The sequence below is a fragment of the Candoia aspera genome, chromosome 3 (genome assembly GCF_035149785.1).
Source record: "Candoia aspera isolate rCanAsp1 chromosome 3, rCanAsp1.hap2, whole genome shotgun sequence".
Lineage (NCBI taxonomy): Eukaryota > Metazoa > Chordata > Lepidosauria > Squamata > Boidae > Candoia > Candoia aspera.
Window position 1 is genome coordinate 135,979,966 of NC_086155.1, and position 15,454 is coordinate 135,995,419.

Consider the following 15,454-nt stretch of genomic DNA (forward strand, 5'->3'; position numbering starts at 1 on the left):
CCCAACACAAAGAAGCACTTTTTTTACATCTTTAGGCCTTAGCAAATGAAACTGATCTAATATTATGGACAGCTCCATTACTGAAATTGCAGTAACAATAGAGTCTAGATCATGATAAAATACGTTTCTCATAAACTTGCGCAAGCACCTCTGTCTGGAAACTCCACTAGATAATATTGTTAACATCCATTGTAGGTGGAAAAGAAAACTCAGTCATAGTCTCAAACCTATGTTCTACAATATTTGACAAATGTTTTCATCCACTTAGACTTTAGCCCTCTTTCCTCTCCTGTCATTATCCTTAGCTCAGATATATGCCAGGAACATACATAGCTTTGTAAAGAAGGAGAGGGTACTTAGCCCTGATTATTTCAATTGCCCAGAACATCTCCATGTTTCATAGAATTAACAGGACACCAACAGGAGTGCTAGCTATTTCAAATAAGAAATCCCATTCTTCCTTTTACAATTCATTCGTTTCTGAAAAGGTACCATTTTTACAGATCTCCTTGCAAAGAAGAAAAACCACTGAAATTCTAAATCTCAAGTGAAAATAATCTGACCATGATGATGGACTAGATGTTAAATTGCCTGTTTTCAGAATTCCTACATAGCAATCTAGACTGCAATCAAGATATATCATGCTGTGAGCTGCCCAGAGTCAATACGGAGTTGGGCTGCATCTAAGTCAAACAAATACACAAATAAATGCCATATGTATTGGGCTAACAACTTGTTGGGACAATCTCATTGTTGTCAAGATAGCTATGAAATCCTGAGTTGTACTAGCAACAATGGCTTTTGGCATGTATGTTGAAGTCCGGCAGAATGATCCTATGAGTTCTTACCACCAAAACAGCCATCTTTTTTAAAGTTAAGAGACTGATGGAGATGGACAGTTTGCTTTTTTGTTTGCCAACTTCTCATTTTTAATTAAAACATTTTAAATGTTTTAATGACCAGTGAAAAAGAGAGCTTGGTGGGCTCCAGGGAAAGAGTCTGTTGGCCCACTAGTGCCCATGGACACCTTATTGAGGACCCCAAGACCTGGAAGACAGAGGTTCAAATCCTTGCTGGAGTGAGGCGCAGCTGGCCCGTTACAGAATAAGCCAGCCTGATGTGCCCAGAGGGGTCAAAAGAGTTTTGAGTGCCTTTGGTGAGGGAGTTGGCTGGAGTCCTGGATAAGAGGTTACTTCAGGCAAGGTTGAAAGTTATTTAGTTATAGTTAGAATTGCATTAGGATTTTTTTGTATTTTATCTTTTTAAAATGTGGGTTGTGTGTAGTTGGTGCCTTTACTAAGGTTGATTTTTGTTTAAATCAGAAATTAACTGGTAGCCTTCTATAACCTGCCTCATCTTATAGCCAAAGTTTTTGTTTGGTTTTCCTTCAGCATTTTGCCAGAGCCAGGATGGGGCAAGGATTTCCCTTTCAATCCTCTCCTGGTTCCCCAGAGGGCTGGAATGGAGATAGAAAGCACTTTCTAGTGAAGGCGGAGTGGCAGCAACAAAGGGACCTAATTTCCAGGCACTGTTCACCCCCAGGCATGGGTACCTCAGAACCAAAGGACCTCAGAGGCAGGGCTGGTTTTCTCTTATTACACCTGCTTAGTTACTTTCACTCATCATAGCCTATTTTATCAAATGCTACTGGAATTAAAATGAGAATAGATGACCATACACATTTTTCCAATATTTTCTCTATACCCTTGCTTTTGCTCCTTCCCCCAGCCCACTGGACTCAACACAAAAGGAGCAAGTAAACTAAACACTATTCTACAACCATTAAGCCTATGGCTCAAAACAATGACATTGGTATTCGTTGCTTACCAGTGTTTGTTTTCCAACTACATGACAAAATGACTAAAAATTCGAGGAGTATTAAATGACAGCAAATGATTGTGCTTAGTCCCTAAAACGGGATAATTCTTATTTGATTAAAATCAGTAGCAAAACGTGTACTAATTTAAATTTGTGGCTTACATGAGAAAATTCATCATGGTTGCTGCTATGATTTGTTTTCCTTAAGTACTGTATTATCATTTTGCAGCAGCAGAACCTACAGAGGTAGCATGAAGGGTTTTGAAAGAGCTATATATTATGCTAGCCATCTTAGTTGGAGGATTAAAAAAAATACTTTCCTGCTGCTATTTTTTAATTTCTCATTTAGAAACTTGTGAATAAATAGTAACTTAGTGTGACCTAACTTATTTTCTATCAAATTTTTACTTTTAAATCAACAATGCATTGCATTTGTTTGCACACATATAGCAAGAATGTAGTAAGGTAGTTGAAAGATCTTTTTTTTTTTACAAATACATAAAAACATGCCTGTTTGCAATCCGTTCATTGTCTTCTTGGGGGTTTATCTTGTTACTAACGGCAGTTGAGCAAAACTGAAGTGTAAGCATGTTTTTAAGACTGGGCTTTTATTTTGATTCTTGCTGAACAATTAAGCATCTCTGAACATTAACAAGGAAGGAAGGAAATTGACCATTACGATTCTTTTTAAAATGAATACATTCATTCTGGTGATGGAAAAACTCATGTAAAACTTTGGGGTGCATATTAATATACTGTTATGCATTCATTAGACAAGCTCCAGTGAAGTGGCTAATCTATTTGACAATTAGTGACAAATTCACTAGCCTGAAAAATTACTTCCGAAACCAACTATGCATCCTTTTACTGGTGTCAAATAATTCTTTATTTCTAAGAGTTTGAGTTACAAATATTTTCTTGTATTGCTTTTCCACAGAAGTAATTATTACACACTATATATGGAAATAACCTAGTACAATTTATTCAAGATTTTAAACTGTTTAACATTTTTTAAATAATTAAGCAACATACATACTGAAGCAGCTTTCATCCTCTAAGTTATTGGTATTTTATGATGACCTCCACTTCCAATGTGATAGAGTAGCATGTGCAACAAACAGAAAACTTGAAGCTATTGGGAAATGTTTCATCTATTTGGATTGCCATCTGGTCTTTTACCAAGAAGAATGACCCTGAAATTGAATAAGAATTAAAGAAAAAAATACAACTCAACTTAATTACAAACACATTATAATAGATGCAATTATAAAATTATATTTGTATAATAAACCCACTATCAAAACAATTCAGGAAGCTTAAATTGACAAAGAGCAGTCTTAAAGCATTATGTTTAGTCTACTTGCTATAAGAAGCAGTCTCACAGGAATTGATGAGATAGTTCTGGAGTATATGTTTTTAAACTTAAAGATCAGTCACAGTATATATACCCTACATCACTGCATTTATCTTGCATTAAACCATTAAACCCTGCTATCAGTGTGAATGCATTCTTTTCCCTAAATGATACTGCTTAGATGAGTATTCTCTTGTGTGGCTTTTGTTCTCCTTTTGAGATTCTGTTATCTTTGACTTGGAACAGGACATCCTATAGAAATAATATGTCTGCTTTGTCAATACAGTCTAAGAAGTAGAAAAAAGATTATTCCGCCCTCTTATTCCACCTCACCTCCAGCAATTTTGTTATTTACATAATTAAAAATTATATTCAGCTTTGTTTGAAAATCGCTATAATTTGTTTTGTTGGTCAATGACCAAAACAAAGAGACCTGACTTGGCTATAATTTGTTTTAATAAATACCCACTTCTAATGCATCCTTGAAAGTAACCTCCATTATTTGACCCTAGTAACCGAAACTGAAAAACAGCTATCTTTGTATATCTGTGACTTTACAACTTTAAAACTAGAGTTTTAAACAAGTGCCCCTGTTTCTATACCGAATAGAAGGAACTGGACTTATTTATTCTATATGTGCTTTCTGTTCTTCAGCTATGATTTATATGGATGTTCACTATAGGAAAGTTTTGATTACATATTATTTTAAAACATTGTGATAACTGATGCTTCTCTCCAAATCCACATAATGATCTTCCTCAGCCAAAATACACTCCTGTTCCCATGCAAGTATCTTCATTGTGAGCCTGAAAGACATATGGTTGAGGGTAGGAATCTTTGATGTTCCAAGAAGTGTTCTCTGGGACAAAATAGTATGGGACCCTCTGAATTTAAGATTGGGAGGTGGAGAGGATTTCAGCTTTAAGCAAACATATGCGCACAATTTGCTCATTCTGGTTGTAATTCATACCATGAACATGAGGGCTCACCACCTGCTTTTTCCATTTCAGCTTTTTAAAAGGACAAGATTTTAAATAGCCAAAAGGATTTTTAAGAGGCAAAAGCATTTGCCTAAATAGACAATGTGCTTGTCCACTACACAACAATTTCCCTTTTATAAATCCCAGGATGTGGCTTTCTAGGCAGTTGTTAATGTAATTGTACAATACAAGGGACATATTAAAATAAAAGTCAGAAAGATTGTTAAAAATAAACAAAGTATTATGTAAAAAAATAAGCAATAGAAAAAAATCAGAAGAATACAGATTCCTGGGTTTTAGTGTGGCATTCAAGCAATTTCTTAATGAACTTTTCTCTAGATTGCAAAACAGATGACAAAGCAGATTGAAGATTATGATTTAAAATATTTTTAAACATTAAGTAATTGTCACTATTTTAGACTTTATATCAAATGATAAATACCTTCAGATGCTTTTTTTTCCCTCTGCTTCTGTGGGCATTATATTTTCTTTTGTAATAATAGTCCACTCTGTGGACGTATTTTCTATCACATTCATAACAATTCAGGCTTAAAGCCCAGAGATACAGTTGGGTTCAATACAGTGGTAAAAGCGGGAGGTTCTTGCTAAAGGTTCTCTTGTAGAACAATTTTTCATGGATTGGAGTCACTAAATTGCTAATTGAGAGACAGATACATACAGAGAGAGATAGTCAAATGTGTTTGCTGATATACACTTCTATTCATATCTGCAAACCAAAAAAAAATAGTTGCATCCCAGAAAGTGAATCAAGGATGCTACAACTCAAGTGAAACACACAAAATAACTAATCTTAGTTTAAAATATTGTGCTCCCTATCTAGTTTTTTTGTTTGCTTCTGTGAGTACACATCCTTGGAGAAAATTAACACAAGCCTTGTCTATGAATCAGTGAACCAAATGTCTCTCTCCTCAGGTCAGTAAAGTCATTATGTGTTAAATGTTTGATCTCTTTACAGGTGGGAAGGAAAGAATGAGAACGAAGTGGGCCGATGCAAAGAAACCGGCAAGATTCATGTGACAGTTAATCATAAATACTACAGACCAACGGAAGTAGTAAGTGAAAGCATTATTTCAGTTTTGCTAATGTCCAGTCACTCAGTCACCAAACTGCAGCATTTGGACAGCTGGTTACAAGAGGCCTGTAAACTTTCAGTCCTTCTTAATAGTTACTTGGCCACTTACAGCTTTCAGTTTTCTTCAAAAAGCAAGCAATGGTGGGGGCCTTAAATGAGAGTGATTGTTTGATGCTCTGCTTAGCCTAATTTTGATATAATTACAAATGGTGCTATGGACAAATAATGCTCTGCAGATGGTTTGGTACAGAAATAGTAACAGAGGGAATATAGATGACATATTTAACGTTTCCACTTTCACTTGTTCTATTGGTATGCAAATAAAAATCCTGCATATGGATTAGATATTCTTGCCACTGTCTGGGAGCAAACTTTTGACAAGTTCCAGTGAATACCTTGTTAAAGAGTTTCCACACTATTCAGCTTGAGAATGTTGCTATTATCCAATGAGGCATATCTAAGGCTTTTGGCATGTTGCATGACAGTATTTCTAATTAGTCTAAAGTATCCCTGTTGGCTATATTTCTTATAGGTTAGGGATTTTCTATGAAACATAATAAAGAACCCAGGACCTATAAAGTAACTGTAATTTTATTTACTCATTATTTAGTTGGAATCATTTTGTTAATGTGTGAGTGGTACTTGGGAAAGGGATTATAGATATTTGTTTCTCGCATTGTCTTTCTTTTAACACAGTGACTTTTTGGGTTCATTGCATTTCTCTGGCAAACTGACGAAAGATAGGACAAGTATAGATTTAAAAATTATCTTTTTGATTAAAATTATGTCTCAGAATTATGTTTAAAGTGTGCAATTTTCAAAGCCAAAGATGTTTCTGTTTAGTCAAATATTGGGGAATTCTTGATTTCTTATTCAGTTCCCTCTGCCCTATAGCATTAGCTGTTTTCTTTGCTCCACACACCTAATTAAAACCCTTCCTTCTGATACCGATTGTTCTCATTATCTATGCTATCTATACTTTTATTATGTTGAGATCATGTTGGGCAGTCTCACAAGATGGCTGATTTGGTGAACATAGCCAGTCACAAAATACCCATCCCATTTATTAAAAAGCAAACTGATAAGGTTGCTCCTGGTGGTATCTATAGGCTTGGTGGTGCCCACAAGCATATTATTACTTACCTCAACAGTAGGTAGTATACAGCAGCATAGAAATGACCTTGGAAAAAATATGTGGTGACAATTAGTGAAATGTGAGCTTAGCCTAGGAAAACAAGAAAGCATGAGAAAGAAACTAAAGATTGCCCTGCATGGACTCTCTTTGGTGTAAGAGGAAAGGACAGGGAAATGCTGTCAGGGTCTCAAGATTCTGTTATAGACTATATCAATAAAGAAGAGTTCTAGTATTTCTTATGGTGTCTGTTTCCTGACCTGGCCTACCTCAAAGGGCTGACAAGTACCTGTAGATAGCATTTCACTTAGTTGATCTGATGTCAGTTAGGGGTTTCCTATACCACTGTGTCTTTGTTTAAGGGACAAAACAAAATTCTTAATCAGATTCCTTATTCTATTTTCCATGACTATAATAAAGATGCTCTATTAAATTTGCTTTCAGTATCTTACATATAGGATTATTTTCATTGTGATGCTTCTACTATAACTATAGTGTAAATAAATAAATAATAATGAAATAAAGAAATAACTATGAAACTTTTTCATACATACTTCTTTCTTTATTTTTATTATTTATTTGCTAGACTTAGAACTTACCCTTTTCTTCAGGAACTCAAGGTGGCATACATGGTGCTACCTCTTTCCATTCTCCTTCACAACAATGATCCTGTGAATTAGATGAGGCTGAGAGTGTGTGGCTGGCCCCAAATCACCCAGTGAGCTTCCATGGCTGAGAATGGACTTGAACCTGGATCGATCTCCCCAGTTCCAGTCCAACACTTTAACCACATTGGCCATCAAAGATACTATCCTAGATTGCAGCCACTTGACTCCAATTTGGATTCTGGCTGGCATAGTTGCCCCATCCTGTAAGTACCCACCCACCCCACCCAACCATATTCCTAGTTGGTATAATAGCAGGCATTGAGAGAAAGAAATACCTATCTTCATCCATTTTCTGACAACCAGCATATTGCATAACACTATGCCAAAAGAACAAAAATCCCAGTAGCACTTGGGATATGCAGTTTTCCCAAATTATAGATTTATTTATATATCTATTACATTTATATTCCATTGTGGTCAAGTGTTGTCTTATATTCTCCTAGGCTTTTTCTGTGTCAAGATCCCTTCTCAAACTTCTGTATCTAATTGGTAGATTACTGTGGGTCCCCATGGTTGCTGGTACTTGGGGACTTCAACCTCCATGCCCTGGGAGAAGGTTTAGAGAAGACTCAGATTTAAGAACAAGTGAATTAAGAATCCAGATGGATTCCTGAAAACACAGGGATTCCTTTGTTTTTGAGTTGCTCCAGAAGATGAAGCAGGAGAAGAGACCCCAGGAGCATTAGTGAGGGGAGACTGGAAGTAAAATATACCAAACACAGGTAAGAGCTCATTATGGCCTTACTTGGAGCAGGAGGTGACAGTTACCCGGGCTTTTATCACCTCCAGGACGGACTTCTGTAATACACAGTGGGGCTGGCTTTGAAACTGCAGTTTGTACAAAATACAGCTGCTTGCCTACAGATACATATATAACATCCATGTTGTAAGCACTGCATTGGTTGCCAGTAAGTTTCCAAATACAATTCAAAGTGCTGTTTATTACCTATAAAGCTTCACATGGCTTGGCACCAGAGGACTGCCTGGTTTGAGCTGAGCTGACTCATCCTGATTAGGAAAGTTGAAGGTTCCCCAATATGAGATCAAGGGAGCAGTAGTTTGGGAAACTATGTTTTTAAGTGTTTTTTCTCAATTCTTATGAAAAACTTGCCCACAGAGATTTTGATGGCACCCTTCTATTAGCCTTTAGAAAAGCAGTGAAAACTGAACTATTCTGGAGAATGTTTAATTTATAATGTTGTTGGAAAGAGGCACAGACAGTTCTTAATGAAGGTTTTATGATTCTGTATTTTCTGGCTAGATGTAAACCACTGAGAATCTATGTGGACTTGGCAATATACAAATAATATAAAAAAATAAATAAGTGATATGCTTAGCTTGGTTAAATATGGATAAATGTGTAGAAAGCTAGAGTAAGTCCCACATTGCCATTTGTTATAACATATCTTTGCTTGGATTCTCCTTCCCCCCATTTTTCATCTGATGATTCAATTTTGAATTCTGAACCTTCCTTGTAGAAGCAATGAAAGCATATAATGCAAAATAAAGTAAAGACGGGAACAAGAAAACTGAGTGGATGATTATATATTTTATAAAACAGAAATGAGCATTGTGTGGAAGGGAAGACAGACGGCCACAAGAAAGTGGGCTGCTAATTCCTTAGTCTGAAAAGGGCTGCATGGGCTCACAAGTTAGGTCTAAATTGTGTTCCTTGGTGTCTTTATTAGCCTCACCCTTTAAACACTTCCCAGCTCTTTCTCTCCATGCAGACCTCAGATTACATCATGACACAGGGAAAGAGTGACTCAATGGAGGAAAGAAATCACAAAATGCAGACACTGTCTTTAAGGAACTGTTTGCATACAGAATTACCAGAAATGGATTCACATGCTGTGATTTCACACAATATGCGCATAGATGTTGGATGTAGAATGTAGCTTGCTAAAAATTTTAGCTTCCCCTGCTGATAAGAGAAACTTGCAGTATGGTCAAAGATATGCACAAACAATGCCAGATGAAACCTCACATACTAGAACAAAGGCTTTAGTGATGTATTCCTTTGTCCTTCTCCAAAATGTTCATTTTCATAATGTATAGAACTCCCAGAATTCAACATTTCCAACTGCAATATCAAACCTGGTCAACTTTGGCAGTGCAACTGTTGAACAGGAGAATAGATGATATATTTATTGAATACCTATCTGGTTTTTATCCAGCTTCAACAATAGATACTCAAAATCTATTGAGTGTTTAACAGGGCATTTGGAAAAAAGGTAGCTGATTGTAACATACCTTGGACCTTGCAACTGTAGTATTTTGGAAAATGGTGGAAAGAATCAAGTCCATCTCCTTAATCCAAGCAGATATCTGTAATACATGCCCAACTGTTTGCTTCTGGATGACAGAAAGTAATCTGATGTCCTCAATCCTCCAGGGCTTGCTTTTCTAATTTATGAATTACTGTCATCTATCTCTTCTTTTTGCTTCTCTTTCTCTTAGGCAAGTTGACCCCCCCCAAACAATTCTGGGCTTTCCACATGCCACTGAATGGTAAAAAAAGAACAGTACCCCAAAAGTTGGGAGTAGGACTGCTGCAATGTTGAAACATGTAGATTTTGTATTTGCTTCATCCAGCAAAAATATTTTTCTTCTGTAAAAGAAACAGTAATAATAACCTCATCATATTTCTTTTCTCCAACCCTTACTTACTTTTTTTTTAATATGGAAAGCAAGTTTTGGAATTGTTTTGATACTTTGTCCCATCTTGAAATTACCATTATCACCTTTCCTGGTTTATGTATCCATCATATGTGTCTCTCAGTATTTAGATTTGCGAAATATATATTTGCCTTCTTGCTTACTGTATAGTTTAGCAGGATTTTTAAATACATCTCTTCTTTACAGCTTACATTAATTTCTGCAGCCTTCTTAACCACGCTTGGCCTCAGTTGCTCTTTATCTTCTTGGACGTCATTAGAATAAGTTTTGAGTTTGTAGATTCTTTGGGGAAAAATATTTTAATACTCAGCTGTATGTGTCCCAGACTTCACTAGATTCCAGTAAAACACACGCACAAGCACACACACACACACAAACTCCTTAGAGCATATCATATTGCCCCAAAATCAGCTCTCCTCAAGTCCGAAGCATTTGTGGTGGTTCATACCGTGAAGAGTTATAACTCCTTAAAATATAATGAAAGTGATCATATAATCCCAGCTCTCCTTCCTTTTTTGCATGTATATCCTTACTTATCTATATTCCGAAAGGGATGCAAGTCTGAATATTGTTCAAACAGCTGCATGAGAGTCTACTAATACAAGCTGCATTTCCTTTCACTTTTTCTGTGACCATTATCATTGAGGATTTGTCCATTTTTAAACAGAAGAAAGAATAATTGTGGTGGTGCTGGTGTTTTCCATGACTAATAATATTGCATTGAGTGTTGTTTTCTGACTAATCTTTTTTATTTTGAAGGAAAAAAATCAAAATATGCTTTCTTTTCCCAAACCAGAGTTTTATGTCAACATCTGAAAATCACTACTTTAGTAAATTATTACCTTTGTCTTTCTGAACTGAATCACTGTGTTAGCCAAAATATTTATATCATTACTTCCTTTAGTCTCAACATTAACTTTCAGTGACAGTTACTATCAGTTTAAAATGAGCCTTGGTTTTTTTGATGCTCATCATAATCAACGTGCCTATTTTGATAGCAAAATATTTATATTTGCAAATGAACAGCAGTTAGGAAAGGCTTTCTAGAGAGTTTTAAGCTATTCTTGGCCTTTGGTTACCGTTTTATATTTGGCACATTTGTCTGAAATGTGACATTAAACTAGTTCAAATATCTTGCTGTTGCAAGCAACGTTTTACAGCAACTTGTTAAAATACTAAAGCCAATTCACACAGCTCAGACCTCCTAAAGACAATATTTAAAGTAATAATATTAATATTAAGAGAATATTAAGAAGCAACAATCCTAGAGCATCCCTTAGCTCAGGTTAAGAGTTTCCATTACAATATGTACAGCAAAGATTTTGTACAATGTAGCTTCTGGCTGTTCTTGCCTCTATTCTTTCATGTTTTGCACGAAATATCATAGTTGCCTGAAAAGAGGACAACCCAGGTGTAAGACTATATGCTTCCTGCTAAAAAGAAAATTAAATGGGAAAAGATCATTTGCCTTCATTATGATATTCTCAGCAAATCAAGCATAGCCTCTTCATTTTAAAGGTAAATTATTTGGGGAAATGTAGGCTTCCTTTTGGGGAAATACAGTAAACAAATGATTTTCTGAAAATATATGCCATGCCCACAAGGAGCAAACAAGTGAAATAATTGACATAAAGTGGACAAACATTAGTTCTTCTAAAGTCCCTGAAGCTCAGCATGGAAACACAGAATCAGAAGGACCGAGGCTCATGTCTTCAATGAACTACAAAGCTTTCTAGGTGACTTTGGGTCTCTCTCTCAACCCAAATGACCACACCGAAGATAGCATTAAGGGTAACCCCTATCTGCTGCCTTGAGCTCCAGAGAAAGTGGTAGTACTTATGCAGTAATATATAAATAAATAGCAATTGTCAGAAAAGTTAAATTGAGTTATGATCTCTGACCCAATGCTATATTTTCCTGATTTCAAATACTATTATCCTTCTGCTGAGTGAAGTAATAACCTAATAGTGACTTTAGAGTTTGAACAAGAAGAATGGGAAATCAGATAGGGTGTCATGAGTAAGGATGGCGAGCAGGGGGCTCCCATCCAGACTGTTAAGCGCATGCGTAGCACTGAGGAATTGGTGAGCCATTCCAAGAGGCACAGATTGGGACCGCCTTAACCTGCGGGGTTTATATGGCTGGGTTTTTCCCATGCTTGTTCAGTTTGTTAGGATTACTGTTATGTATTAGCAATAAAACATTAGAGACCAGTTCCCTGTCTCAGAGTGTTTCCTGGGAGTCAGGACATAGGAAAGTAAATGGCTATCAAACAGTGGCTTGGCCTGAGATCTAAAATATAAAACTAGACATCATGGTTTTGCTACCTGTTATAGCAGCCTATTTATTTCAGGTTTGTAAGTGAAATATTACTAAGTCACCACAAATCTAGTGTTTTGTCATCTTATTACAAAAACCTTGACTTCCATTGTGGTATTTCCTTCTCTACATATCCAAACAGCTATTGGGATAGAGTAGAACAGTAAAAACTGATTTAGGACAAATGTTATGGTGTACATCCTTCATAAAGGAGAGCCAGTTTAGTGCAGTGGTTAAGGCACTGGGCTAGAAACCGGGAGACCATGCGTTTTAGTCCTGCCTTAGACATGAAGCCTGCTGGGTGACCTTGGGACAGTTACTCTCTCTCAGCCCTAGGAAGCAGGCAGTGCAAACCATTTCTGAAAAAGCTTGCCAAGAAAGCTGCAGAGATTAGTCCAGGCAGTCGCCAGGAGTCAACACTGAGTTGAAGGCACACACGCATGCAGTACATCCTTCATAACTTTAGTCCTAAACCGGTTTTTCCTGTTCCAATATACCACAGCATCATCCAGTCCAATGAACCTTGGGAGATTCCACTGCTAGAATCAACCTGCATTGTGCTAGATAGTTAACCAGCTGTTGCCCTCCATGTCGTTTCCTTCACTTACCCATTGTTTAAACCACTCGCATTGCTGACCTGCCTCCCATCCCCACAGCTTCTTGCCCCCATTCCTGTCATTCCTGAGCTTTTAAAGCCATCCAAGTGTCATCATTTTGTGAACTGCACAAAATCATTGATCTTCCTGAGAACATTAGCCTGTTCTTCTAAATCTGCTATCTGATCCCGTCTAACTGACAGCTCTTAGCCTCAAAAAGGTATATACTTACTTCCTTAGAATTAAGTGAAAATTGTTTTACCCTATGAATGTAATATTTTGCTAGGTATGCAAGGTTACCCCATCCTTACAATGAGAAAACTGGCTGGATCAAGTAGGTATTTATTCTTTTAAACTATCTGGAAATGGGAAAAGTGAAAGAAAAAGGGTTTGGTAGGTATACTAAAGTAGCGAAAGAGGCCACCAGTACCCATTGTTTTTGTTGCTCATTCCTGAAGCAAGTCTACAGCACGGCTTGCTTCAGAGACACTACGCAGACCTAGACCTTTCCGATACATTGAATGACAGCTAGGCAGTACAGGGCATTTTCCTAAAATAGGCATGCGTGTGTGTGTGTGTGTGTGTGTGTTGTGTTCTCTGAGTGATGGACAGAACATGATCTTGATTGTAAGGAATAATTGATATAATTATAACTACTGTAATAATATAGTTAGGGGGCTTAAAATACAAGTAGTGGTTGTATTTGTAGGTTGGGTAGGACAGTGGCCCCTACCGATTCTGAATGTTTCATTTATTTATTTACTGGTGGTATTTGTATACCATCAGACTCCAAAATGTCATTGGGTGGATTACAACATGAAGATTTAGTCTTACTGAGAAGGATATGGCTTTAATAATCTAAAATTGTGGTAAAATAATTTTTCCGTGGTAAGCAACTCAATGAATATACTATTTTTTGTGTGTGCTGTTGTTGTTGTTGTTAGTAGTAGTAGTATTTGCATTATTCCAGGAGCTTTGGGGTGTTTTTTTAAAAACAAAACATAAGTTCAGGCTTTATTTTTGTATGTCTGGAGCATTTTTAATGAATGACTCATTCATTCACCCTGCTTGTTTGTTTTGCTTGCTTACTTCTGGTAGCACTTGGCCAAATGGGCCTGATGCAGAGTTCCTTTGTAAAAGGATCAGCAAAAGCACTGGATTCAGCTAATCACTTCTGCAGTTCCGCTGCAGGATTTCTTTAAGGAACATAGCTATGTCCAGAATTGGCTCTGAGAAAAGGCCCATTATTGTTCTTATATGGTCATCTTCCTGGGGGAAGGCTTGCAGTAAGTTTTCTTCACAAAATAATAGGTTTAAAGTTGTCCATCAAATTTTGTTAGCATTTTTGGTAAAACACATTTAGAGGAACAGCCCTACATTCAACAACAACTTTCACATTATCACATTTCAGATTAATTCGGGAAGTTCTCTCCTTGTAATGTATATACTGTAATTGTGTGCATTTTTGTTTCTTTGTTTTTGCAAAGCAAATCAATGTAAAATGCATGTTTGAGGCTAGAGGAGCTATTTTTAACTTTACATTTTTTTCTAATGAATTTTGAAATTACTGAAAATCATTCTATTGAAAAAAACGTTGGAGCTGATTAATTAAAATCAGTCTTAGGCAAATTGCTCAGAAATTGGAATCTAGATTTAGATCTTTGCTTGAAATATCAGTAAATCTTGCCAAATGCTTAAGCAACCTTGAACACTGTGTTTATATTGGAAGGAGAGTATAAATCCTCTTAAAGATACAAAATAAATAAATGAGTCTCCAATTTCTTTTAGAACAGCTCTTCTGACTTAAATAAAGCTGCTATAAGCAATAGTGTTGTGAATATAGAGTTGTTGTGCATCCCTAGATCCTATTTTCCAGACAAGAAAAAAGGTACAACATTCAAGGTAGTGCATCAAAGAAAGGAGCAAAAAGATGGTAGCAGACAATATGTTTTCTTTTCCTACAGTATGTTCCGTATCCTTGTTGTTAAGTCTGCGTCTAAATCTAATTATAATTGCCAACAATAATAAGCAGAAAAAAGTGAGGGAAAGATATTGGAATGTGGGTATGAATATATGTGTATGGCAGAGAAAAATGAAGGAGAGAGAGCTCCTTCATATCCAAATCATGCCCCACAATTCCTGTTGGATTTTTAAAGTCCTCTACACATCCTTCTCCAGATATTTTTGAGAAGGGGGGCTGGACAAACTGCCCTTGGTCCCCCCACTTCCCAAGCATCACTTGCCTTCTGTCACTGCACGATGCTGGCCTAGTAAGCATTTTGGGAATTGGGATAGTGTAACTCAGCCAGTGCAATTCAATTATTAGTGCTGGCAAATGGTTGCATAACATATGGACCCAGACAGTTTGAAGAAGAGGAAAAGGAAGAAAATAAGGGAGGGCTCAAGGGGGAAAATTCTTGGATGGGGAAGGCATAAGCAACCTCTTCCAACAACCAGCTGTACCTCACAAATGTTCACGGTGCAATAGCATTACTGTTCAATACAATCACAGAATTTGGAACAGGTCTTTAAACTGACAACTTACAGTTGTACCCTAAAATGTTTGAGGCACATAATTCAACTATGTGTTGCACTAGAATTTTTACCTGTAGTAAAATTTTTACATGATTGTTGATAAGCATTTAAAAAGCTATGACAATTGTTTTAGCTGTGCACATACTGAAATGCAAAATAAGTTCGCTGACACACATGAACAATCTTTCTTCTGGCTTTTACACTGTATGAAATTTCAGTAGAATACATAACAAAATCATGCTGAATTAAAAAAGATTATATTTCACATTAAATGACTCCT

At 36.5% G+C, this 15,454-nt stretch overlaps 1 protein-coding gene across 4 annotated transcripts in view; it reads left to right on the forward strand.

Annotated features, from left to right (window-relative positions):
- The window catches only part of GMDS (GDP-mannose 4,6-dehydratase), a 336,036-nt gene that overhangs the window by 251,070 nt on the left and 69,512 nt on the right, over window positions 1-15,454 (forward strand). For all 4 annotated transcript variants that reach the window (XM_063298814.1, XM_063298811.1, XM_063298813.1 and 1 more), the window contains one exon: window positions 5,129-5,225. In XM_063298814.1, coding sequence (XP_063154884.1) covers window positions 5,129-5,225 — 97 coding nt within the window. The remainder of the gene's footprint in view (window positions 1-5,128; window positions 5,226-15,454) is intronic.